Genomic DNA, 20,275 nt, shown 5'->3' with positions numbered 1-20,275 from the left:
CCACGGCTCAGTCCTGCTCTGTGTCATGGTCAGCCAGCTAACACTGTCTGCCCCTTAAAACAGGCCTTGAAACTGAAAGCTTGCTGCAGACCAATGCACTGGTAGCACCTACTGGAAGTTTTCTTTCCCTTCATTCCAGAAAAAAAAAAACCCACACAACTTGTTGCTTTACTTCCAAGGCAGGAAAACTGAACAAAAATAGTGAAAAGCACAGACACTTCCTGAATCTTTTCAGCCAGATGATCATATCTTGCAATTTCCTGTCCATTAGAAGATGGCAGCAAATAGTGCCAGTGCAACAGCCCTACCCTGATAAAAAACACCAACATGCTGCAATTGTTCACATTCCATCACATTATTTAATGTTTACATTACATTGTTGACATTACTGTTCATTGTTTACACTGCCATTTACTGGCAATGTTGTCTTAGGCAGTCTCAACTAACTTCAAATTTTTCGAAAAATGACAGAAGAGTACAAAAACTGACCACTGAACTTCTGGATATATCTAATTAAATAATCTGAACAAAGGACATTAGACAAATTCTGGTGTCAACATATCAGTTATAAAGTACTTCAAAAGCACTAGGAAATTCTCACACAATATTTGTTACAGAAATTGAAATATCAGAAAGTAAAAGGAGAATGAACTTCAGATAATTCCTTGAAACATGGTTACAGAGAATTTCTATTTCTGCAATATCTATATTTAATACTTTATGAATATTAGTTGTGGGCTGAGCATCATCAAATCTGGAAGAACTGTGAGAAACAAGAGGAACTGGATATTCTGAACTTTTCCATTAGCTGCCTGTCAAATACCATCTTAAAACCACAGGAAAAACAATACAATGTGGCATTTTTCCCAAGCAGAGTATTACCTTCTCATACTGGTTGTAAAGGATCCAGCTGGGATGGAGTTAATTTTCTTCATAGCAGCCCACATGGTACTGTGCCTTGGATTTTTGATCAAAACAGTGCTAATAACACACCAATGTTCTAGACATTGCTGAACAAAGCTTCTACAATGTCAAGACTTGTTTCTTCCCCAGTCATCCCCTCTCCCCCTGCAGTGAATAGGCTGGGGGTGGGCAAGAAGTTGGGTGGGAGCACAACCAGGACAGTTGATCATTGGCCAGAGGGACATTCTGTACCATGTAACATCATGCTCAATAATAAAACCAAGGGTCTGGTCTTCAAGTTAATCATTGCTCTGAAATTTGTTTGTGCATTGATCTGCTTGTGGGAGGTCAGGACTGACTGTTTTAGCATCACTTGTTTTTCCTCTGTTCTTCAATTATTAAATGGTATCTATCTTGAACCGTGAGTTTTCTCATTTTTGTTCTGTTATCTCTTCTGTCCCACTGGTAGGGAATGAACGAGGCTGTGTGGGTGCTCATCTAGTGGCTAGGGTCAACCCAGTATCCTGGTACTAAAAATTTCACTTTAAAATTCTTCACGCATTTTTAAATATTTGAAGCGTGGTATTGTTATTCGTTTCTTACCTCTCCAGCTTTTGCACAATCTTTTGCTCCTCTGTGAAGGGCAGCCCAAGCATCTTCATATCTGAAGAAAGATAAACAACTATTCTTACTATGTTCCCCTTAAAAAGGAAGAGGATTTCATGGATGCCACTGTGCTAGTATTTATAGGGACTACCAGAAATAACAGTTTAAAAAGCTGTACAGTTCTTTCTGGTATTTACTGTTTTACCAAGACAAATATACATTAAGAAATAATTTCTTTCAAAGAAAAAGTTTTTAAACGTACTACCTTGCATTAAGAGCTAAATAGACCCAGCAATATTTATAAGACTGCAAATAAAAGCCTTAATCACTACTTGGAATGCAGTTTCATTAAGAAAATGAAAAGAAATTAACAAGATGATAACCACATATACAGCCCCAAATAAAAACAATAGCTGTTTGGACTTTTTAAGGTAAAAATATGAAGGAAATTTACAATGAAGATCACTCATGTTACTCAGGAAAAGTATGATCAAGTACACATGGAATAAACTTTCTTTTCATGGCAATGACAGGCACACCGTTACTATCAGAACAGAATGAAGTCATATAAAATATGTAAAAGTCATAAACCAAAGTAAAACCACAGGCTGGGCCTCAGTGCTGTTTTCCTTCATTCCTGTTAATTAGACCATGAACTGAAGTCATCTTTCAAATGTTACATTTCCTCCACAAGTTCTGTTTCATTAACATGACAGCACTTAAAAGACCAGGCAAGCTCTAAACATATTTATCATTCAGTACCCACCCCTATTCTACTAACTACAGAACATCAAAAACCACATTATTATCACCTTTATTTTCTTCTAATTTTCTCAACCTGATAAAGTTATTTCTGAAATTACAGGAAGCAGACACTAACAAAGAAAGGGAAGGTCATACCTGCTCAGTATTTCCAGTCCAGCACACTCTGGCAAACACTGAATGGTTCTAGAAAACAAATTGTAAATATACACATTGTCAATGCACTCAAGGCTGTTATAAAAATAACAAGTGCACACTTATCTGCTTTTGACAGATATGCTGAGCACAGAAATATTCCCTACTGTTCAATTTCACAAACATTTTGTCAATTCTGGTTAAAATGCATTACACAGTGTATCTTACAAGAATATTTCAAAGCTAAGGGTGGCTTTTTTTGAAAATAAGACTACTACACAAGCTCTTTGTGTCTCAGTAGACATATAAAATATATTCTATAAAAATAATTACTAAGGTAAAGAACATGGTCAGTCTAATGCTCTAATGATCTACTGAATGCATACATTTTCATTAATAATAGCTTGAAATATAAAGGCAGTTTATCACAAGTTACAGAAAATTAACAATGCAGCATTTTTAAGGATGTATTATGTAAAGATCTTGACATCATCCAAGTTTTGTCTCTTATATTACCAGAACAGGCTGTTATGCACTATCATCCAAACAACTCAAATGGGAAGAAAAAAAAAAAAAACAAAAAACAAAAACCAAACTAACAAACACTATAAATGAAACCTTCTTTTTTTCTCCTTTAAACCAAGGGAAAAGTGATAGTCAGTGAGGTGGAAAGGGTCCTCAGGCAGTCTCTACTGCAACTAGGATCACCTATTGGATCAGAATAGCTTGCCCAGGGCTTTGCTCAATTGCAGCCTGAAAACTTCCAAGGACAGAAGCTTCACAGGCTCTGTGAGCAACCTGCTCCATTGCTTGACTGTCCCTATGACGAAAAAGCTCTTCCTTATATACACAGCCATGCATCTTCTCAGCAAAGCTGCTTCCCAGCTAGTCAGTCAGGCCCAGCCTGTAATGTTGCAGAGAATACTTTCTTAACAGGGAAAGACTTTGGATTTGTACCTGCTGGATTTTATGAAGCACCACTTGGCCCATACGGTCTGTTACAGGCTGAGTTCCCCAAACTGATCTTTATCCACTATGGGTCAGCCTTTTCCTTAAGCCCTTTCACTAAGCACAGAGGACTGGGAGACCTTGTTTGTCAGGACTGAAGCAACAATGGCACTGACTACATCTGCTGTCTCTAAATCATCTACCCCATTCATCAACAACACGATGTTTTCTTTGTTCAACCTTTTAGAATCAATGCAGGGCTGAAGCTCTTCTTTTCCTTAACATTTCCTGTAAATGTCACTTCTAGGTGAGCTACGGCTTTCCTAAGGTTATTCCTGCATGCCAAAGAAGTTATGAAGAGGGTATCAAAAAATTATCCTTGACACCTTCCAGAACTCTTCTTGACTGCATACTGCTGTGTTGTCCTTTCAGCAGACATCAAGGAAGTTGAGGGCCCCCACAAAACTGGGATTTAATGAAAACAGAGAATTCCTCAAGTTGTTTAGCAAAGGCACCATTTGTTCCCTGATCAGATGGCCAGTACCAAGCTAGCATTGCAACACCTCTGCTCCTGACCCACAAGTTCTCAGCCACCCATACAACCAAGCTAATCTATGTTTGTCCCAGCAAAGCAGAAGTCACTCTGGTATGCCCCTGTTTGTGATGATCCCATTGGTTCACCCAATGCTTTTCTCAAAAAGTGATGGATATTTACAGGACACCAGATGAGCCAAAACATTATGGACTGGAAACATACAGAGAAGGCAGTTGCCTAAAATGGTTTTATTCAAGCTTTCACCCATTCTTAGTTTAGTTTCCATGTCTTGTCAATACAACCAGTCTTGTGTTAAAAACCACAATATAAATATCCAAAACATCAAGCTTCAGAACTCAATAAAGTTTATTTTAGATGCCTTATTTTTTGTTCAGGGCTTGTTTTAAAACTAATTTGTGACTTCATGCTGTGTCTTAGTAAAAGCATGCTTTACACTAAAGCATATCTGAGCTTATTTGAAGAACAACAGAGACTCATTTACAGATGTTAAGTAGCTTTTCCCTATAGTTTACGCAGGTTGAAAGAATTAACAATACAGTAAAATGAAGAGGATAAAACCAAACCAAATAAAACCCACCACAATTCTTAAATCTTCTTGAAACAGATAATTGAAGTACTCTATTATACATATATTTTGCACAATAAAGACTCATACTGCTGTTCTTACAGTAAAAAAAACTGAATTACAATTTCAGTACATGAGAAACACAGAGATTGGAAACAACAACATTTCAATGTACTTCAACCTCAATCTTGCATAAAGTACCGCAATAATGCTGAATACTCACATAATTTAAATAGTCATAAATTCATTAAGGGTGATCAGAAATTATTTAAGCCTATCAATGAAGGCCCTACTGAGCAAAGTATTTTCTCAACATTAGGGTTAAACTTTTCTGTTGTCAAGAGTTTTCTGTAAGATTACATGTAAATGCTCTTTACTCTTTAAACTGTTAAATGTTCTATGTAAGAGCCACTTTCAAATTTTTCTGTTTCAAGAGCATCCTAGATCACTGCTATACATTAAGGCATTCAGAAGTACCTCTGTCTGCTTTTTTTTGCTTCTTTTGATTTGTCACCCAAAGTCTTCAACCTATAAATAAAACCACACAAAAAACAAATTAAAAAATCAGACATTTCCAACACCAAAACCAGAGAACAACTTGTCTGAACACATAACATGTTAACTCCAGTCTATTACAGTTAATTTGGTTCAGTTTATTTCATAAATAAATTAAATTTCACTTAGTTTCTAGAGACTGCCATGCAAAATTTCTATTGACACTGCTTCTAAATCATGTGATTCTCCTACAAGTGCATCATGTAGTTGGGTATGAAAAGCTTAATGGGAGCTACACATCCAGATCATCTAGCTCTCGATACTGTTTTTTTAGCAGACAGGTATTACAGATCTGCATAGAAACAACCAATCTAATCCTGAAGAACACTCTTTACAAGAAGACATACGTGCCAAGGAAAAGCATGACAGTCACAGAGACATTTATACCCATTTGCTGTAAGTCTGCCAATACAAAACTAGCACAAGCACAACTTTTCTTCTGGCAACTATCAGAATTTCCAGCAGCATGACCACAGTGCACTGCTTTTGGCTTATCTGAGGCTTGCTTCACCTAATGGTCAATTTCAAACTGACTGGTATGTTGCTCCTAAAAAAACCCCAGAACTAAACCAACGACAAACTAACCCCAAACCACCAATGACCAAACAGTACATAGCCACCCCCAATACTTTTCCACTCTTTACTCTTTTTCAGTCAACCCACATATGCTAGTCAAATTGGCATGGTAGAGTGAGAGTCAAAACCCCTGGTTATTTTCTGACTACCATGATGATGGATGTCCTCTACGGCCTTTGGAGTCCCAGATGTCAAAGACAGCAAGCTTTCGGAAGAAATAAAGGACACAGAGACATCAACAAGATGCAAATGAGCTATAACACCCAAAGATATCCACAGACACAGAGATATGTAATCCTGAATGACCCAGTGACTGAGAAACACCCTAATATACAGATATTCAGTCTGCTTCTACGGTGAGCCCAATTACTCCTCCAGTCTTGAACACCACCAATTTCCAGGAACTCAAGAAACCCCAACGCTTTACAGCAAAACAGGTGGCTGACAATTTGAGGAAAGACATGCTAAGGCATGTCTCAGCTCCCTGTTAAGAGAGCTATCCATAACAGTTTGGTCAAGTAGCAACAACTGCAGCACACCGAGGAAGAAGAACATTACTGCAGAAAGCTCTGCAATTTGCCCTTCTCTGTTATGTTCCCCAGTATACACCCCCACTTGTAACAGCAGCACTCCTCTGCATATAGAAGGAAATGCTGGGTCACAACTACCAGTTCTCTTATTAGAGAACTATCTGCCAGGCAGTCAGAAGAGAAGGTTAAAGGATTTATCACTAGACTACACATTATCAATTTCCTTTCACCAGGGTTCTCTATACAAAGTAGAGGTAGTGTGAGCCACATCCCTCAAGCTACCAAAAGTACACAAATTACTGCCCGAGTGCAGACAAAACAGGTCACTGTTCTGCTGTTCAGGTTTTTTTTCCTCCTCCTGTAAAAGATCCCTCACCACTAAATGGGTCAAAATCAAGATCTCTCACTCACAGGATACACAGAACTCAACAGCAGACACAAGTGAGCAGGGAAAAGGGAGCTCATTTCTTTGTACACAGAAATGGCTAACAACCCTAAATTGCTCTTTCTTTAGGCCACACAACACAGACTTAGTATTTTTCAGCTGCAGACAAAAGTTCCCTTAATCCTTTGGAATTGATACTGTTTTCTTAGAAGCCCTGGAATAGCTTCTCCCTCCCCACGCTTCAGAAGATCCAACTGTTTCACTTTATAAGCACTAATGTGGAGATAACAAATTGCAGTTAACAAGTTGTAGTTAACAAGTTGGCCACAACTTGCCCAGCATTCCTGACATTTTGACCATTCTGAGCTAAAGTCTTAACAGCATGAAATTCCTTTTATTACCAGTTTGGTGGGGTGGGGATAGGCATTATCCAGAACACTAGGGCATTGAGGTTGCATTGTGTAGGAAAGCAAAGGGGGCAAAATGGGATATGCCATGTTCTGGGCTGAGTCCACAGGGATACTACAAGAAAGAAATGGATGCTACTGTGGCTCTGAGATACAAGTTCCCAATGGCAATAAAGGTTACACTGCAAATGAAAACAATGCTTAAAGACTGGAGACTCCAAAAAGGGAACATTAATGGAGCTCCTAAAACATAAAGATGGAAATGATGAAACCAGAGACTGCTCACAAAACAGAACAAAACATTGCAATACAAAGTAAAGGGTGAATTAGAGACTATATGGGCATGTATCGACTCCACTGCAGCACTAAAGGGAAATACAGAGTTAAACAGCCATTAGATCCAGTATGTTATGACCTTCTTGTCGTCCTCTTTCATCCTTTTTCAAAAGAACCTTGCAATATACTAAGACATCAAGCTCACTGAGTTCTACAAATAACTGCAAAACTGAAAGACAGACTGCAATAAAGCAATGTCTTTGTAAAGACATTTTAATATTTGATTCCATTTGTTAAGACAGATAACATATAAGCAATCTACCCGACTTGTTGGTAGCTTATTTTGTTCATTTATGTGGATGCTCGTACATCAGTGCAAATAAGTAATTATAAAGTATTCTGGAGCAGACAGAAATCTATCATTGTATCTAAATATTTACCATAGGGATATTACTATGAGACAGCCCCAATACTGCCGAAGACCATGTAGTTTTTCAAAGTGTTTACAACACAATACTCTCCTGTGGCTCATGAACAACAGCTTTGCAGCAGATGCATGACCTTGCTCTCCAGCCACCCACTGACTTACAGGAACACCCATCTAGACCACCTGCTTGCACTAAAAATAGCATTGATATAAGGCCTGTCTAAAATACCCTTGTGAGGCAACGTAGGAAGAATAACTTTCTACTTTTTAACGTGGTTGCTGCTTCCACTTTTCCTGTACTTCTTTTCCCCAAGTGACAATAACTCATCTTTCAAGGAAAGAAAAGCTTTTCAATACGCCAAACAGAGCACAGTGATGCCCTTTGAAACAATTACGCTAATCCATAAAACCTTGAAGGTCAGTCGCTTCATAAAAAATTCAAGCGCGTTAACTAGCCCCATTCACATCTTCCTTATTCTCTTACAGCAGCAGCTTCCTTTCCCCTAACCGCAACCTCCTCCCCTCAACTCGCCCCTACGGCTGCAGACTACCACACCGCAAGCGCCCCGCCATGAGCTGCAAAGACCTAGCGAGAAAAGGGAGCGAAAACAGAGTGAGGAGGTGAGTGTTAGGTCCCGAGGACAATTTCCAGCCTGTACCAGCACCGGGCAGCTGAGGTGGGAGAAAAGGCACCCTACCAGGGGGTCCCACCTGCCCAATCTCCCCCTCTTCCTCCCTCCCGCCCGCCCGCCCGCCGCACCAGTCCCCGCCCTCCCCCAGTTCCCGGTCACCTGCTTCCCCCTCCCCTCCCGGCCCGGCTGCGGGGCGCTGCTCCCTGTCCCACTCCCCCGACAGTCCCAGCTGGGGCAGCACCCACCCGGCGGTGAGGTCCTGCTGGACGCTCAGCAACCGCTCCCGCAGCGTTTCCAACATCGTCTTGATCTGCCTCAGCTGCTGAGGCCGCGGCCGAGCGAGAGGCCGGGAGAGGCGGGGCGAGGGGAGGAGCTGATCGTGTGGTGACCGCCCCCGCTCCGAGCGGAAGGCTGACTCTCTCTCTTCCGGTGGCGGGAGGTGTGAGGAGGCACATCTCTTCTTACAGCGTTAATGCCTCTGCGGGGTTGCTGAGACCTAGGGCTTTTGGTGTGTGTTCCCGGGGTACGAGTCAGGCTGGGTAGAGCTGCGTATAAAGCCCAGGACGCGTCAAGGACAGGTATTAAGAAACACATGGATTCCAGAAGTTGAGGCGAGTGACTTTTTAGAGTCCGCAGTAAGCGCCTTGGCAGGTTGGATCCCTCACCTTAATGATTTTGACATCAGTGGCAGTAGTGTAGGAGTGAACCCGGGGAATCGGGCTCTGTGGCAGAATCTTAAAAGTATGGAAAGGAAAAACACCGGGTCTCCTGGGATTGCTGGGTTCTTGCAGTAAAGGATACATGATAACTTTTCAGGGTCCTTGCAAAGCAGGTAGATTGTCTCTGTGACCTGTTGCTGTTTGGAGACTCAGGCTTGTGTACATAATGACTCTTAATGATACCCCTCCGAAGGAAAAAAAAAAGATAAAAAGACTGTTAGTTATTACAAACAGTAAATAGCCACAGAATGGTTTGGGCTGGAAGGGACCTTAAAGCTCATCCAGTTCCAGCCCCCTGCCACAGGCAGGGACACCTTCCACCAGACCAGGTTGCTCCAAGCCCTGTCCAACCTGGCCTTGAACACTGCCAGGGATGGGGCAGCCACAGCTTCTCTGGGCAGCCTGTGCCAGTGCCTCACCACCCTCACAGGGAAGAACTTCTTCCTTACATCTAATCTAAACGTAACCTCTTTCACTTTAAAGCCATTCCCCCTTGTCCTATCCCTACATGCCCCTGCAAAGGGTCTCTCTCCATAAATAATTAAAAAAAAAGGTTAAAATGTTTAATTAAGCTTCTAGATACTATTTGTTCAGATAATAATTGTTATGAGTCAAGTCAACTAGTCAATACAGTTTAATAAGACCTCTTCAGAACAATTGGCCAGTCATTCTGGATCGCTATTTATAGTCACAGTAATAGGAAGACCATCTCCTACCCTGTGTGGTTTCAGTTAATATTTGTGGAACACAGACGGAGGATTTAGTTGAATGTTGGAAATCTTAAATTTCCATATAATTGAGACTTTCATTTTTGTATAAAGCAGCTGAGATTTCAAAGTCAAAAGATTTTGTTAATCACTTACGTTTTAGTTAAAAGTTCCAAAAAATACTAAGTGGTGAGCACTGAAATAATTTGTTACAAGGGGAATGTATACAGAGGGGGATTGCTGAGTGCGAGTGTGTTGTGCAATACTGCAGAAGTGTACTCAGAGTGTTTCAAGGTACGTTTAATCAACTGGAAAAGTGACACCATAATCCCATTCACTCTCTGCGTGCATGCTATTAGAAGAACATGGGACCTATAGATTGTTTCCGATGTGGCTTATTGAAAACCAGTATTGCTCTTTGTCCTTAATAAAAATTAAAAGCTAAATACAGCTAAGAAAAAAAATATTGCGTTGATCATTCCAAGCATTAAAATTGATGTAGCTTGTCTTGTGTGGAGGTTGGGAAGACGTTTTGTGGCAGACTGTATATGAAGTTCTGTAAAAGATCATGTGACATTTAGACAGTATTTTACTCTTGTTTGGCCTAACAACAGTATCTGAAAGTAGATACTTTCCAATTCTCTGGATATTTAGCTCTCCAGAATAAGAGGGGGAGGACAAGAATCTACAAGTTTTTTCCGATGTGTTCACAGGCATACATTACAAATGCTGACAAAGGCTATGCTACGTGGCCTTAAGTAATATACATGTTACGGGACTTAAAGTTTTCAGAAAACAAGGGAGGGGTTTTAACTTCTAATTTTCACCTTTCCTTTGAGAAGACATATGCATTTCATCTGTGCTGCACATTTTCAGTTTTCTTGTGAATGTTTTTGTCAGTGATGGCTCTAATAATTCACAATGAGTAAACACTTTTAGACTACATACTTTTGCAGTTAAAAAGAAACTATTCAAAGACTGCTGCCTTCTACAATTTTATTGCCATCTCTGTGTAGAATTTGGGAAAAGAAATGTGTTGAGATAGTGTTAACAGTCACAGTAATCCTAGGAATACAGGAGTGGAAGAGACTTCTAAGAGCACATGCTATGCTCAGGGGCTGTGTGAATTGTAGAGTTTGTTTAACGGATTCTTAAGAACTTAAAATGAAGGAGATTCTGCTCAAGTTATCAGCTGGCATGTTTAGCTTGATCTGGATCTTCTTTTTTCTTTCTTGAGTAATACCAGTTCTTTCCTCCCTTTGCCACCCTCCTTGTAGTCACTTTCCAAACTTATTCTTGCTGGTCTGATCTGGACATTACCCAGTTTGTCTAGACCTCTATCGCGTTTCCGTTACTGAAGCCAAATTACATACATTACATTTTGTCCTTAGAGCCTTGCTAGTAGAAACTTTTTTGATCTTTGTGTAATTTTTGAATGCTTGAAGTGGAAGTGCTGTATCATGCCTTCTTTAACTTAGAAGATACACCAAAGTCCAGTGGAACTGAATTCTGCTCTCATTAAATGTTTTTACTATCATTATTGATCCAGTTTTAATTTTTTTCAGAATAACACAAGTGGTGCAAAATAATGCAGAACATCTGTTCAGTTAAAGCAGGGAGCAAAGCTCCCCTGCTTCTTTTTCAGGAATGCATGTAATTAATCTGAATCCAAGTTCCACTTCTCTCATAAAAAAAACTTATAATGATGTTTTGTGTGCAGTTCTAAATGGTTTGAGGTGTCATGTGGGGGCAGTGCTAGAGACCACCCCTGCAATAAAGCTCAAGCAGAGACTGAAGGCCCAGGTCTAAGTTTAGGAGGGGTTCCCAGGCCCATAGTTAGAGGGTGTGGATTGAAGCCACACGTGAGGTTGGTGAGGGCCAGTAAGTGCCCACAGAGCAGATGAGGTTTACTGAAGTGTTGGTCAATGGGGCTCCCTAGAAACAACTTGTGTCAAATGGTACAATAATTGCTTTAATCTTGTGACATCATTATGCAGTTGGATAGGTAGGGAGAATTAAACACATAGGAGGGATAGCTTATGGTTAAGCCATAAACGGTTTAACAATCTCTATTTTTAGCTTTTAGGTGAAAATTTCATAATTCATGATTTATAAAGATCTGTAGAATATGACTAGAAGTTGACTAATGGGCATTATAGCTCTTGGATTCTGTACTATTTTTCTAGGTTGTTCTGTACTTATATCAACCTTAAACATTGCTATAAATACTGGAGATAAACTTCAATTCCAAAACTCTATTATTATCATTCCAGTCAATAAAGGCTAAAATGAAAGTGTGCATTAAGGTCTGATTCAGCATTTCTTGCAGGAATTCCACTGCATGCTACAAAGAAAGACTGGTGTCTGTCAAAGACTTTTACATGCCCAAAGCTTCAGCAGGGTCATATGACCTAAGTGGAAACCAAATTTGGGTATTACATCACAAGAACTTATTGTCATAGTCTCACTTATCCTGAGGCCTCGTTGCCATTACTAGGAGCTTATAAGAGCTCCATTTTCCAAATTTACCTTTATAGCTTCCTAATAAGAGTTAATTTTCCTCTTACTTATACTAACTCTTGGGGCTTTAGCAATGCAATAAATTCTCTGCAGGTAACATAAAAGTTTTATATGAATAGAGAATGTCTTTTTATCTCAATAAAAAAAGTTGGGTTTGGGTTTTACTTTTTGCTTTTCCTGGAAACTAGCACAAGAAGATACGGGCAGTAATCATTGCCAGTCCTAATGAGAACTGGAAGAATAATTTCTGTCCCACAAGTAAAAATACTCTTAATTGGGTTCACACAAGAATAGGTATGGGACTTAATCCTCAGGTTAATGTAGGTTCAAAGACTTGCTTTATATGTTAACTTTTTAATAGATCACCCTTCTGACAGCATGAAAAATATTTCTAATTCTATATTTAATATTTTTTCTATGAAAAATTTGGAGATTGGCTTAGTCCAAGATAAAAGTTTGTATGTATAGTACTTTGCACTAAGAAAGTGATTAAAAAAAGTAGAATGGAGTTGGAATTGATGAGCCCAGAAAGGTGTGTTATAAATGAGGCTTAACTGGAGTACAAAATAATCAAAGCATATGTTAACTTCAGTTTCACTGTTTCATGAAAGAGACTTTGACAGGGAGCACATCATAGTGATAGAGATAAGTAATGGTGAAATTCCAGGGTCCTCATCTCCCACTCTACTTACATCATACCTAGTGACTGAATACATGATGAATTGCTACCTTTCTGACCTGTAGGAAAATGTTGGGGGGGAGCATAGTTGATAGCTTAGCAGAGTTAGGAAGCTAAACAAATCCCTTCTGCAGGATCATAATTGCTAAATCTGATATTAGGGAAGGAATAGGAGCACATACCTGGGGACAGACATTTCCAGGGGCAGCCTGGATGTAGTGGGATAACACATGCTGAAAGGAGTGACCATCTCAACATGGCTGCTGTTCCTCTCCTGAAACCTACCCAGATTCAGTGGTATAACTTTATATTTTCTTAATCTTCTGTCAGAGCTGTGTTCAGTCATGGATGTGGGAACTATAATTATGCTGTCACCACTGAGGGTGGTAGAGCTTGAAAACTACTTACAATGCAGGACAGGGGCTCCTGCTATCCTTCTCCTGCATCCTCTTTTCTGCCTTCACTGGTCTTTTATCTTTTTGCCATTTGTATATAGTGAGCCAAAACCGTCCCTTCCTCAGTGCTGGTATTGTCAGTGAGGAAACAGAAGACACAAAGTTAAAGCTGCTGCCACTTGAAGCCTGTCAGGTGTGGTACTGTGTAAGCAGATTGTGTGCTCTGGCTGTTGCTCCACCAGTGAGCTTGCAAATGAAATTTGGGACTGAAACTGTTTTCTACTCTTACTGAAGTTTGCTATCTTTTTTTGTGGGTGTGCCTTAAGAAAGCGTCATTGGAATAGATCAGCAATGGCTCCAGACTGCTTCAACTCATGGTCTCTCTTCCCATATTAGTTGCATTGACTTTATGACTGACATTACCTAAAAGACCACAAAACAGTATTTTCTTATATAAAAATAATAGCTAATAGGAAGGATGCTTCAAAAATTAGGACCTTATTTAAGACATTGTAATTTGGATTCAATATCTTGAAACTTCTGTACAGTTAAATTATTTGAAGTTAATACAATTTTTTAAAGAAAGGGAGGATCATAACTCCAGCTACTGAATTTAGTTCAGATAGAGTGTGCCAATTTTGAGGAAGGGACAAAATCTGTATTGAATTAGCCAGTTCCACTAGAGGGCACAGCTGTGTATAGAAAAACAAAATCAAGACATTCTAGTATTCATTTCTCTGGAAGGCATGTACCTTAAATAAGCAAGATATTATTGATAATGTATTAAGTATAATTCATGGCTTATTTAATCTCAGAAGGACTCCTTAAAAACTGGCACTGGTTTGAGCAGGATCAAGCTCAGTGAGTAGTGGCTGCCTGGAATTTGATGCAGTCACAGTGTTGCTTTCATAAACTCCTTTCTCCTGGTTAAGTAGGGTGGGGAGATCTGTGTTACACGTGTCTATTGGACAATGCAGATGATCTTCCTCGGAAAAAAGCAGAGACATGAGCCTCATGTTCCTGCCTCCTAGCAGAATACTAGGTTGTGCTGTTTCTGGTGGCTTTTGTATTGTTACTTCTGTTGAAATGATCTGAGGGGATGCAGTTTGGAACAACTGGTTTCAAATTCAGCCATGCTGCTGTGTCTTTGTGAGGAGGATCCCATGGTCTTACAGACACCAGCTGCCTGTATCAGGCAGGTTTAGCCAGTTAATTAGAAGGGATACTTGGGTAGACTGCATAACTTGCATAACTAATCTTGACCCGGTTGTCAACAAATTAAAAGGATGTACTAAGTAGGAATGAATGCTGTACAATAATATTTGGGGTTGTATTAAGTAGCTATGTTGTGCCTGCATCTGCTACTTTTTGTTGTTCTTGTGTGTAATTTTACTGGAGTAGGCATTGTAACCTATGATTAGATGTTCCCCTAGGCTATAAAGCACAATTGGTTTGTTCGAGGAAAAAGTCGTTTGTTTTCCTTGTCGTTGCAGTGCTAGAAAATGCTAGTGTGACTGTAGCTACTCTTACGGGGCATTGGGGTAGGAAGGTGGTTTGGGAGAGAGAACTTCAGTCTTTTGGAGGTGTTCCGGGAAAGACTCGCCTTCTATTGCTGTACGCTGTGCTAGCGCTAGGAGGCTCTCCTGGTGTCTCTGTGCTGGTGTGACTGAAGCGACAGAAAGACTGCAAAGGGGCTGCAGAAATGCCAGGGAACTGCTGCGAGCGGATGGGATGTGTCATGAAGCACAAGGGGAGTGTTAGTCGAATAACATGCACATTTCCCCAGTGCTTACTGCTCTATTTAAGTTCTTCTGTGTTACTTCAATTTTCTATTAACGTGACGAATTTTTGCTCCCCTGGATGTCAGAAGCATGGTTTGCAGGAAGTAGAATGAGGCCCAGAGTGAGATTCTTGAAGGACAAGTGTACTATGTGTCAGTTTTATTGATCAGAGGCAATTAGCTCAGCCAAACCCAATTAGGACAGAGGTTTAGTTTTATACACACAGACATTAATCGTTCATTATCCAAGTGAACTCTAAAGGGAATTACAACAGACTAACAGAATAAAATGGCTGTTCCTTTTCTGTTAATGGAGGGATTTTCTAGATTTGTATTTGGTAGTAAAATGCTGATTTCACTGATTTCCTCTTACATTAAGTCCGCTTTTGGGTTTTAGGTTTTTAATTTTTTTTCCATTGACAAGATCTTAATCATCTGTCATTCTGGCCTTTCTAGTGACAAATATCATCCTATGAGTGAATGTAATTGTTTTGGGTTTTTTTCCCCTGTTAACTCCTCCCCTTATTTGCTGCTCTTGCTTAAGGCAATTTTTGTTGAAACCTCCTGGCTGACTGCCTAGCATTTGGCTAATAACTCTGTGCAATTGTCAACTTTATACTGTTTCAGGGTTTGAAATGGAATTCTCTTTCCTCAGTTTATATGGGTCTGCTGTTTACTAGTCCATTATGCATAGAATCTAATCCACTTATGCTGTAAGTAGCTTGGAGATAGAGCTTTTTTTTTAATCATCACATGTTTTATTTATTGAGTGTAATTCAGTTTGAGTGAAATGGAATAGTCATAATGGTTCTAGTACTGTTGAAGAACTTTTTGTCACAGTGCATTTTGTCAGTTTGATTTATTTTATCTGTAAATTTACAGTTGTGATGACAACATGGAGTTGCTTTACTAGCTACAGTAAAAGTGCCTCATCCTTCTGGAAAGTACTCCATATTTCAAATTATATGGCTTCAGGGTGGATCTGAGAATTGCATAGGTGAGTTTTGATTTAAGGTGTTGCCTGCTTGCTCTCTCTAAATTTTCTTTTCTTACTTTTTTCTTTTTTTTGTGTACTTTTATTTGAAAAGTAGCTGTCAGTAGCTGAGTATCAAGGTGCATTGCATAGACAAATACTGTTCATGCAATAAACACTAAGGCAAAAAAGCCAAATGCTCATATTTAGGTGCCTGCAGTTACAGAGCTCGCTTTTGATTGTTAAGTGAGATGTGCCCATTCTGCCACATCAGAAAATAAAAGCACTTCAGTGCCAAATTTAAGGCACTGTCTTTGGTCATTCCGGCCTGTATATCCCAGTACACAAAATGAAAAACAATATAGAATTGGACCTGGTTGTTGATGGTACAGTGCTGTGAGATATAGTACTGGCTTCTATAGGAAGTCTTCATGGTCTGGACTTCCCAGGAATGAGAGGGCATGACGTTAATGTTGTTCAGACCAAATCTCTGACATGGAATGCATGGGAGGCTTAAAGAGCCTTCAGCAAAATGTATGTATTAAACTGAGAAAGAGAAAATACATTGCCTTTAGTGGTACATCTGAAACCTTTTCCCTTTCTTCTGCCTTTTACCAGCAGCAAAGATAAACAATATTTGTGGCTGAGCAAGGGAACTATGTAAGGCTTGAAAATAGTATTTTTGTTCTCTGAAGAGTTATAAATGTTATTCATAACCAGAAAACTTGCCTAGTAGATATACTCTTTGAAGATAGTCCCAGGCTTTCAAATGCTCTAAGTATATCATGTGTTCTTTCAATGGGCAAAAGACAATAAAAACAGACTTAAAGAGAGTGTTTATAGCATTGCTTAGCATTCTAGCAGTACCCTTACCAAGGAATTTTACTTCTTTCAGAAATTACTGAAGTTTTTTCAGTGCGGTGTGTCAAACATTGCTTCAATAATTCATGTATTTGGCTTTTAGCTCCCCAATCTTACATGTATTTTTACACAGCAATAATAACCATGTGTAGTAGCCAAATATTTGCTTGTTCTTGTAGAGCATTTCCATGCAATTTTTTCAGCATGACTCCAACGGTTGTGTGATAAACTAAGAGCTTCATGGTGATTTAATTGTTTAGATTCATTTTGGACTCCAGCAGTATGATAGAGAATTACGAGGACTATGAAGTGCTCTCAGGTTTTAAACTAGATACTTGTTTCAGTCCAAAGATATGTATTCAAGGTCTAGCTTTAAAAGTCTAGGTTAGACCCCTTAGCTCTTCCATCTCTGAATCTGTTAGCTTCATAAAATACCAAGATTTTATTAATCTGCTTGCTTAACTATGTCCTACAACCAGCTGCTTCAACTAGAAATTATTTTTACTGTGTAAGCAATAAACAGACTTAAACACTGCTATTTGTATTAGGGACTGTCTGTACATGCCAGTAAAAGACTTTGGTCACATATGCCTTGATGTTACAAAGTCATCTGTGTGTTTAAACAATATGGTGATGGGGAAGAAAATATATTTATGAATATAATTTCATATGATGGGGCCTGGGGGACATCAGTTTGACTGTGAGCTAGCAATATGTATCCTGAGTTGCACTAGGAGGAGTGTTGCCAGCAGGTTGAAGGATGTGATCCTTCCTTTCTGCTCAGCACTGGTGGGGCCACACATGGAGTGCTGGATCAAGTTCTGGGCTCCGCAGCAAAAGAGAGCAAAATGGAGGTACTGGAGAGAGTCCAGTGGAGGGCCAGGAACATGTCTAAGGAACTGGAGCATCTTTTCTATGAGTAAAGGCTGAGAGAGCAGAGAATGTTCAACCTGGAGAAGAGAAGGCTCAAGGGGGATCTTACTGATATATATAAATACCTGAAGAGAGTGTGTAAAGAAGACAGAGACGGGCTCTTTTCAGTGGTGCCCAGTGATGGGACCAAACAAACTGAAACATAAGAGGTTCCCTCTGAACATCTGGAATTACTTTGTCTGTGAGGGTGAGCGAGCGCTACCACAGTTAGGGAAGGAGGTTGTGGACTCTCCTTCCTTGGCAACATACAAAAGCTGCATGGACATAGTCCTGAGTAACTGGCTCTAGCTGGCCCTGCTTGAGCAGGCAAGTAGGACCAGATGACCTCCAGATGTTCCTGCCAGCCTTACTTTGTGATTCTTTCATGTCTGTATAATCTTACTTGCTTGGGATACCATAGCAAGTTTTCAGTTTATGACCATTTATAACTTTATTTTTACTTCCTTTTTCCTCATGTACAACTTTTGGAAGGCACCTGTACCCTGAAGACGCAGATCTTTGAAAGTAGAGGTTGTCCCAGATTTTATGTGGAAGACTGAGCTAAAATGGGGATTCTTTGATTTTTACTGTAATAGAATTCTTACTGTAACACCTTTACTGTATTGTTTTAATCAGACAGTGCTATATTTTTTGCTTCCACTAAATCATCAGTCTCTAGGAGTAATTCTATAATTTCAGATCAGGTCATTTGATACTGAGGGTTCTAAAAATGCTTCCTGAATGTAAGTAAATTAAGACTCAGATGAATACAAACATGCAAAATTTTAAATATTCAGCAGTTGCTGATGGAATTGTTGCATAACTAGAAATCAGGTCTTGTCAAAGTTCTCAGCCTTAAATATTCATGGTAGTCCAAAGACTTATTTCAGTATGAGATACCATGCACGTTTTGGTTGGTTCTTTTTTATAAAGAGCCTAAATATGACTAAGAAAAAAAGAATACTGTTATATACATAATATCTTATATATATAGGTATACATGTGTGTGCATGTGTAAATTAGTTATGACTGTGTCACTTTCATTTTTGCAGTAGCAGAGGAAAATTTTAGCTATCTAATTGTATAAGACAATTTTATTTTCCTCAAAAGGTATTCAATTTTAAATAGACCATTCAGTGTCTTCAAATTGTCAGGCTGAACAACAGCCATTGGGAGATGAAAAACTATCCAGCTTTATTTATTAAAATTTAGTGATTCTATTGGTTCATATTAATTGAGTTTGTATGCACATATTGATGCTGCTATTAGTCTGTTCTATCATTACCAGAATATGAATATATCACCTACTTCTATTCATTCTCCTGCTTGAAAATATTTTTCAACAGTTCTCATTTTAGATTTCCTTGGTACCATAAAGCAGAATAACTTGCTTTTCATTCCATTAATAAATGAAACATAAATTCTTTTCTCTCCAGTAAAATGCATCTTATTATGAATAAATCATGACTTAAAGAAATATAGACTAAAAGGCAGGAATCGCTTGTGTTGAAGTACATATACATCTTCTACACGTATATCTTCTTTATAAGATACGTATATATCTTCTGCATACAGGATTCATGTATTCCTTTATCCAAGGCAAAATCTACAGTGTTAAGACACCAAAGTAAGTTGTTCTGTGAACAGTGCAACTAATGACATTTTTTATTTTATTTATTTTTTTATCTCCTGCATTCTTCAGTCCTTCCCATTCTTAGTGCTTAAGTTCTTCCTGCTCCTTCCCATGTCTTTTGCCAGTCTGGCTGAGAATGTGGCAACATATGCTGTTGCTGAAATAAGCGTGTGCTGATTGCCTGTTCATTATATCCATGGTGATCGGCCAACTGGCTGAACTGCAACTGGCTTTCCTTAGTGGTAGCACTAATTTTGATCTATCTCTAACAATCAGTTTTCACAAAATATATAGGAACTTACTGTCTCTTTGAGAGCTGAATATCTCTTTGGAGTCTGAAATGCTCAACGGACTCACAGGTTTGGGAAGGAGAGACCTGGCAGTAGAGTTGCATAGGTCTTGCTTCCTTGGGAAAACAAAGTTATTGTCATATTACAGTCGCATCTCAGAAAGAATTTCAAAGTCCATAAAAGCTAATAAAACTGTCAGAACTTTTAGATCTAACTAAAATTACTCAGAGCAACTGGTTAGCTTTTAATTTTGTAGTGTCGTTAGAGGGAGAACCATTTGCAAAGTTTTGAAGTCTGTTGAAGTTAGCGAGGCTACATAAATGTCACTTAATGGAATATGGTTTTAAAATTCCATCATACTGTCTTTTCCAGAGCAAGTGAAAGATGGATCCTGATGCAGCAAAGAAAAATATGAAAATTATAAAAATAACAGCTATATCTTTCCAAGAATTTTTGAAGTTGCATGAAGTTAAAAACATAGGTGGTATATGGTCAGATGAACTGAGGTACAAGCACAAGGCAGCTTCTCCCATTTTCCTTGAC

General features: G+C 39.1%; 1 protein-coding gene across 1 annotated transcript in view; it reads right to left on the bottom strand.

The window, feature by feature from the left end:
* DTNBP1 (dystrobrevin binding protein 1) overlaps nt 1-8,630 on the bottom strand; it is a 69,064-nt gene extending 60,434 nt beyond the window's left edge. Inside the window, exons 1-4 of the mRNA XM_005149880.3 lie at nt 8,509-8,630; nt 4,953-5,003; nt 2,410-2,457; nt 1,507-1,567 (exon numbers count right to left, since the gene is read on the bottom strand). Coding sequence (XP_005149937.1) covers nt 1,507-1,567; nt 2,410-2,457; nt 4,953-5,003; nt 8,509-8,564 — 216 coding nt within the window. The 5' untranslated portion in view covers nt 8,565-8,630. The remainder of the gene's footprint in view (nt 1-1,506; nt 1,568-2,409; nt 2,458-4,952; nt 5,004-8,508) is intronic.
* Between the last annotated feature and the right edge of the window lie 11,645 nt (nt 8,631-20,275).

The sequence above is a fragment of the Melopsittacus undulatus genome, chromosome 1 (genome assembly GCF_012275295.1).
Source record: "Melopsittacus undulatus isolate bMelUnd1 chromosome 1, bMelUnd1.mat.Z, whole genome shotgun sequence".
Taxonomy (NCBI): Eukaryota; Metazoa; Chordata; class Aves; order Psittaciformes; family Psittaculidae; genus Melopsittacus; species Melopsittacus undulatus.
This window is presented reverse-complemented; position numbering and strand designations above follow the sequence as displayed.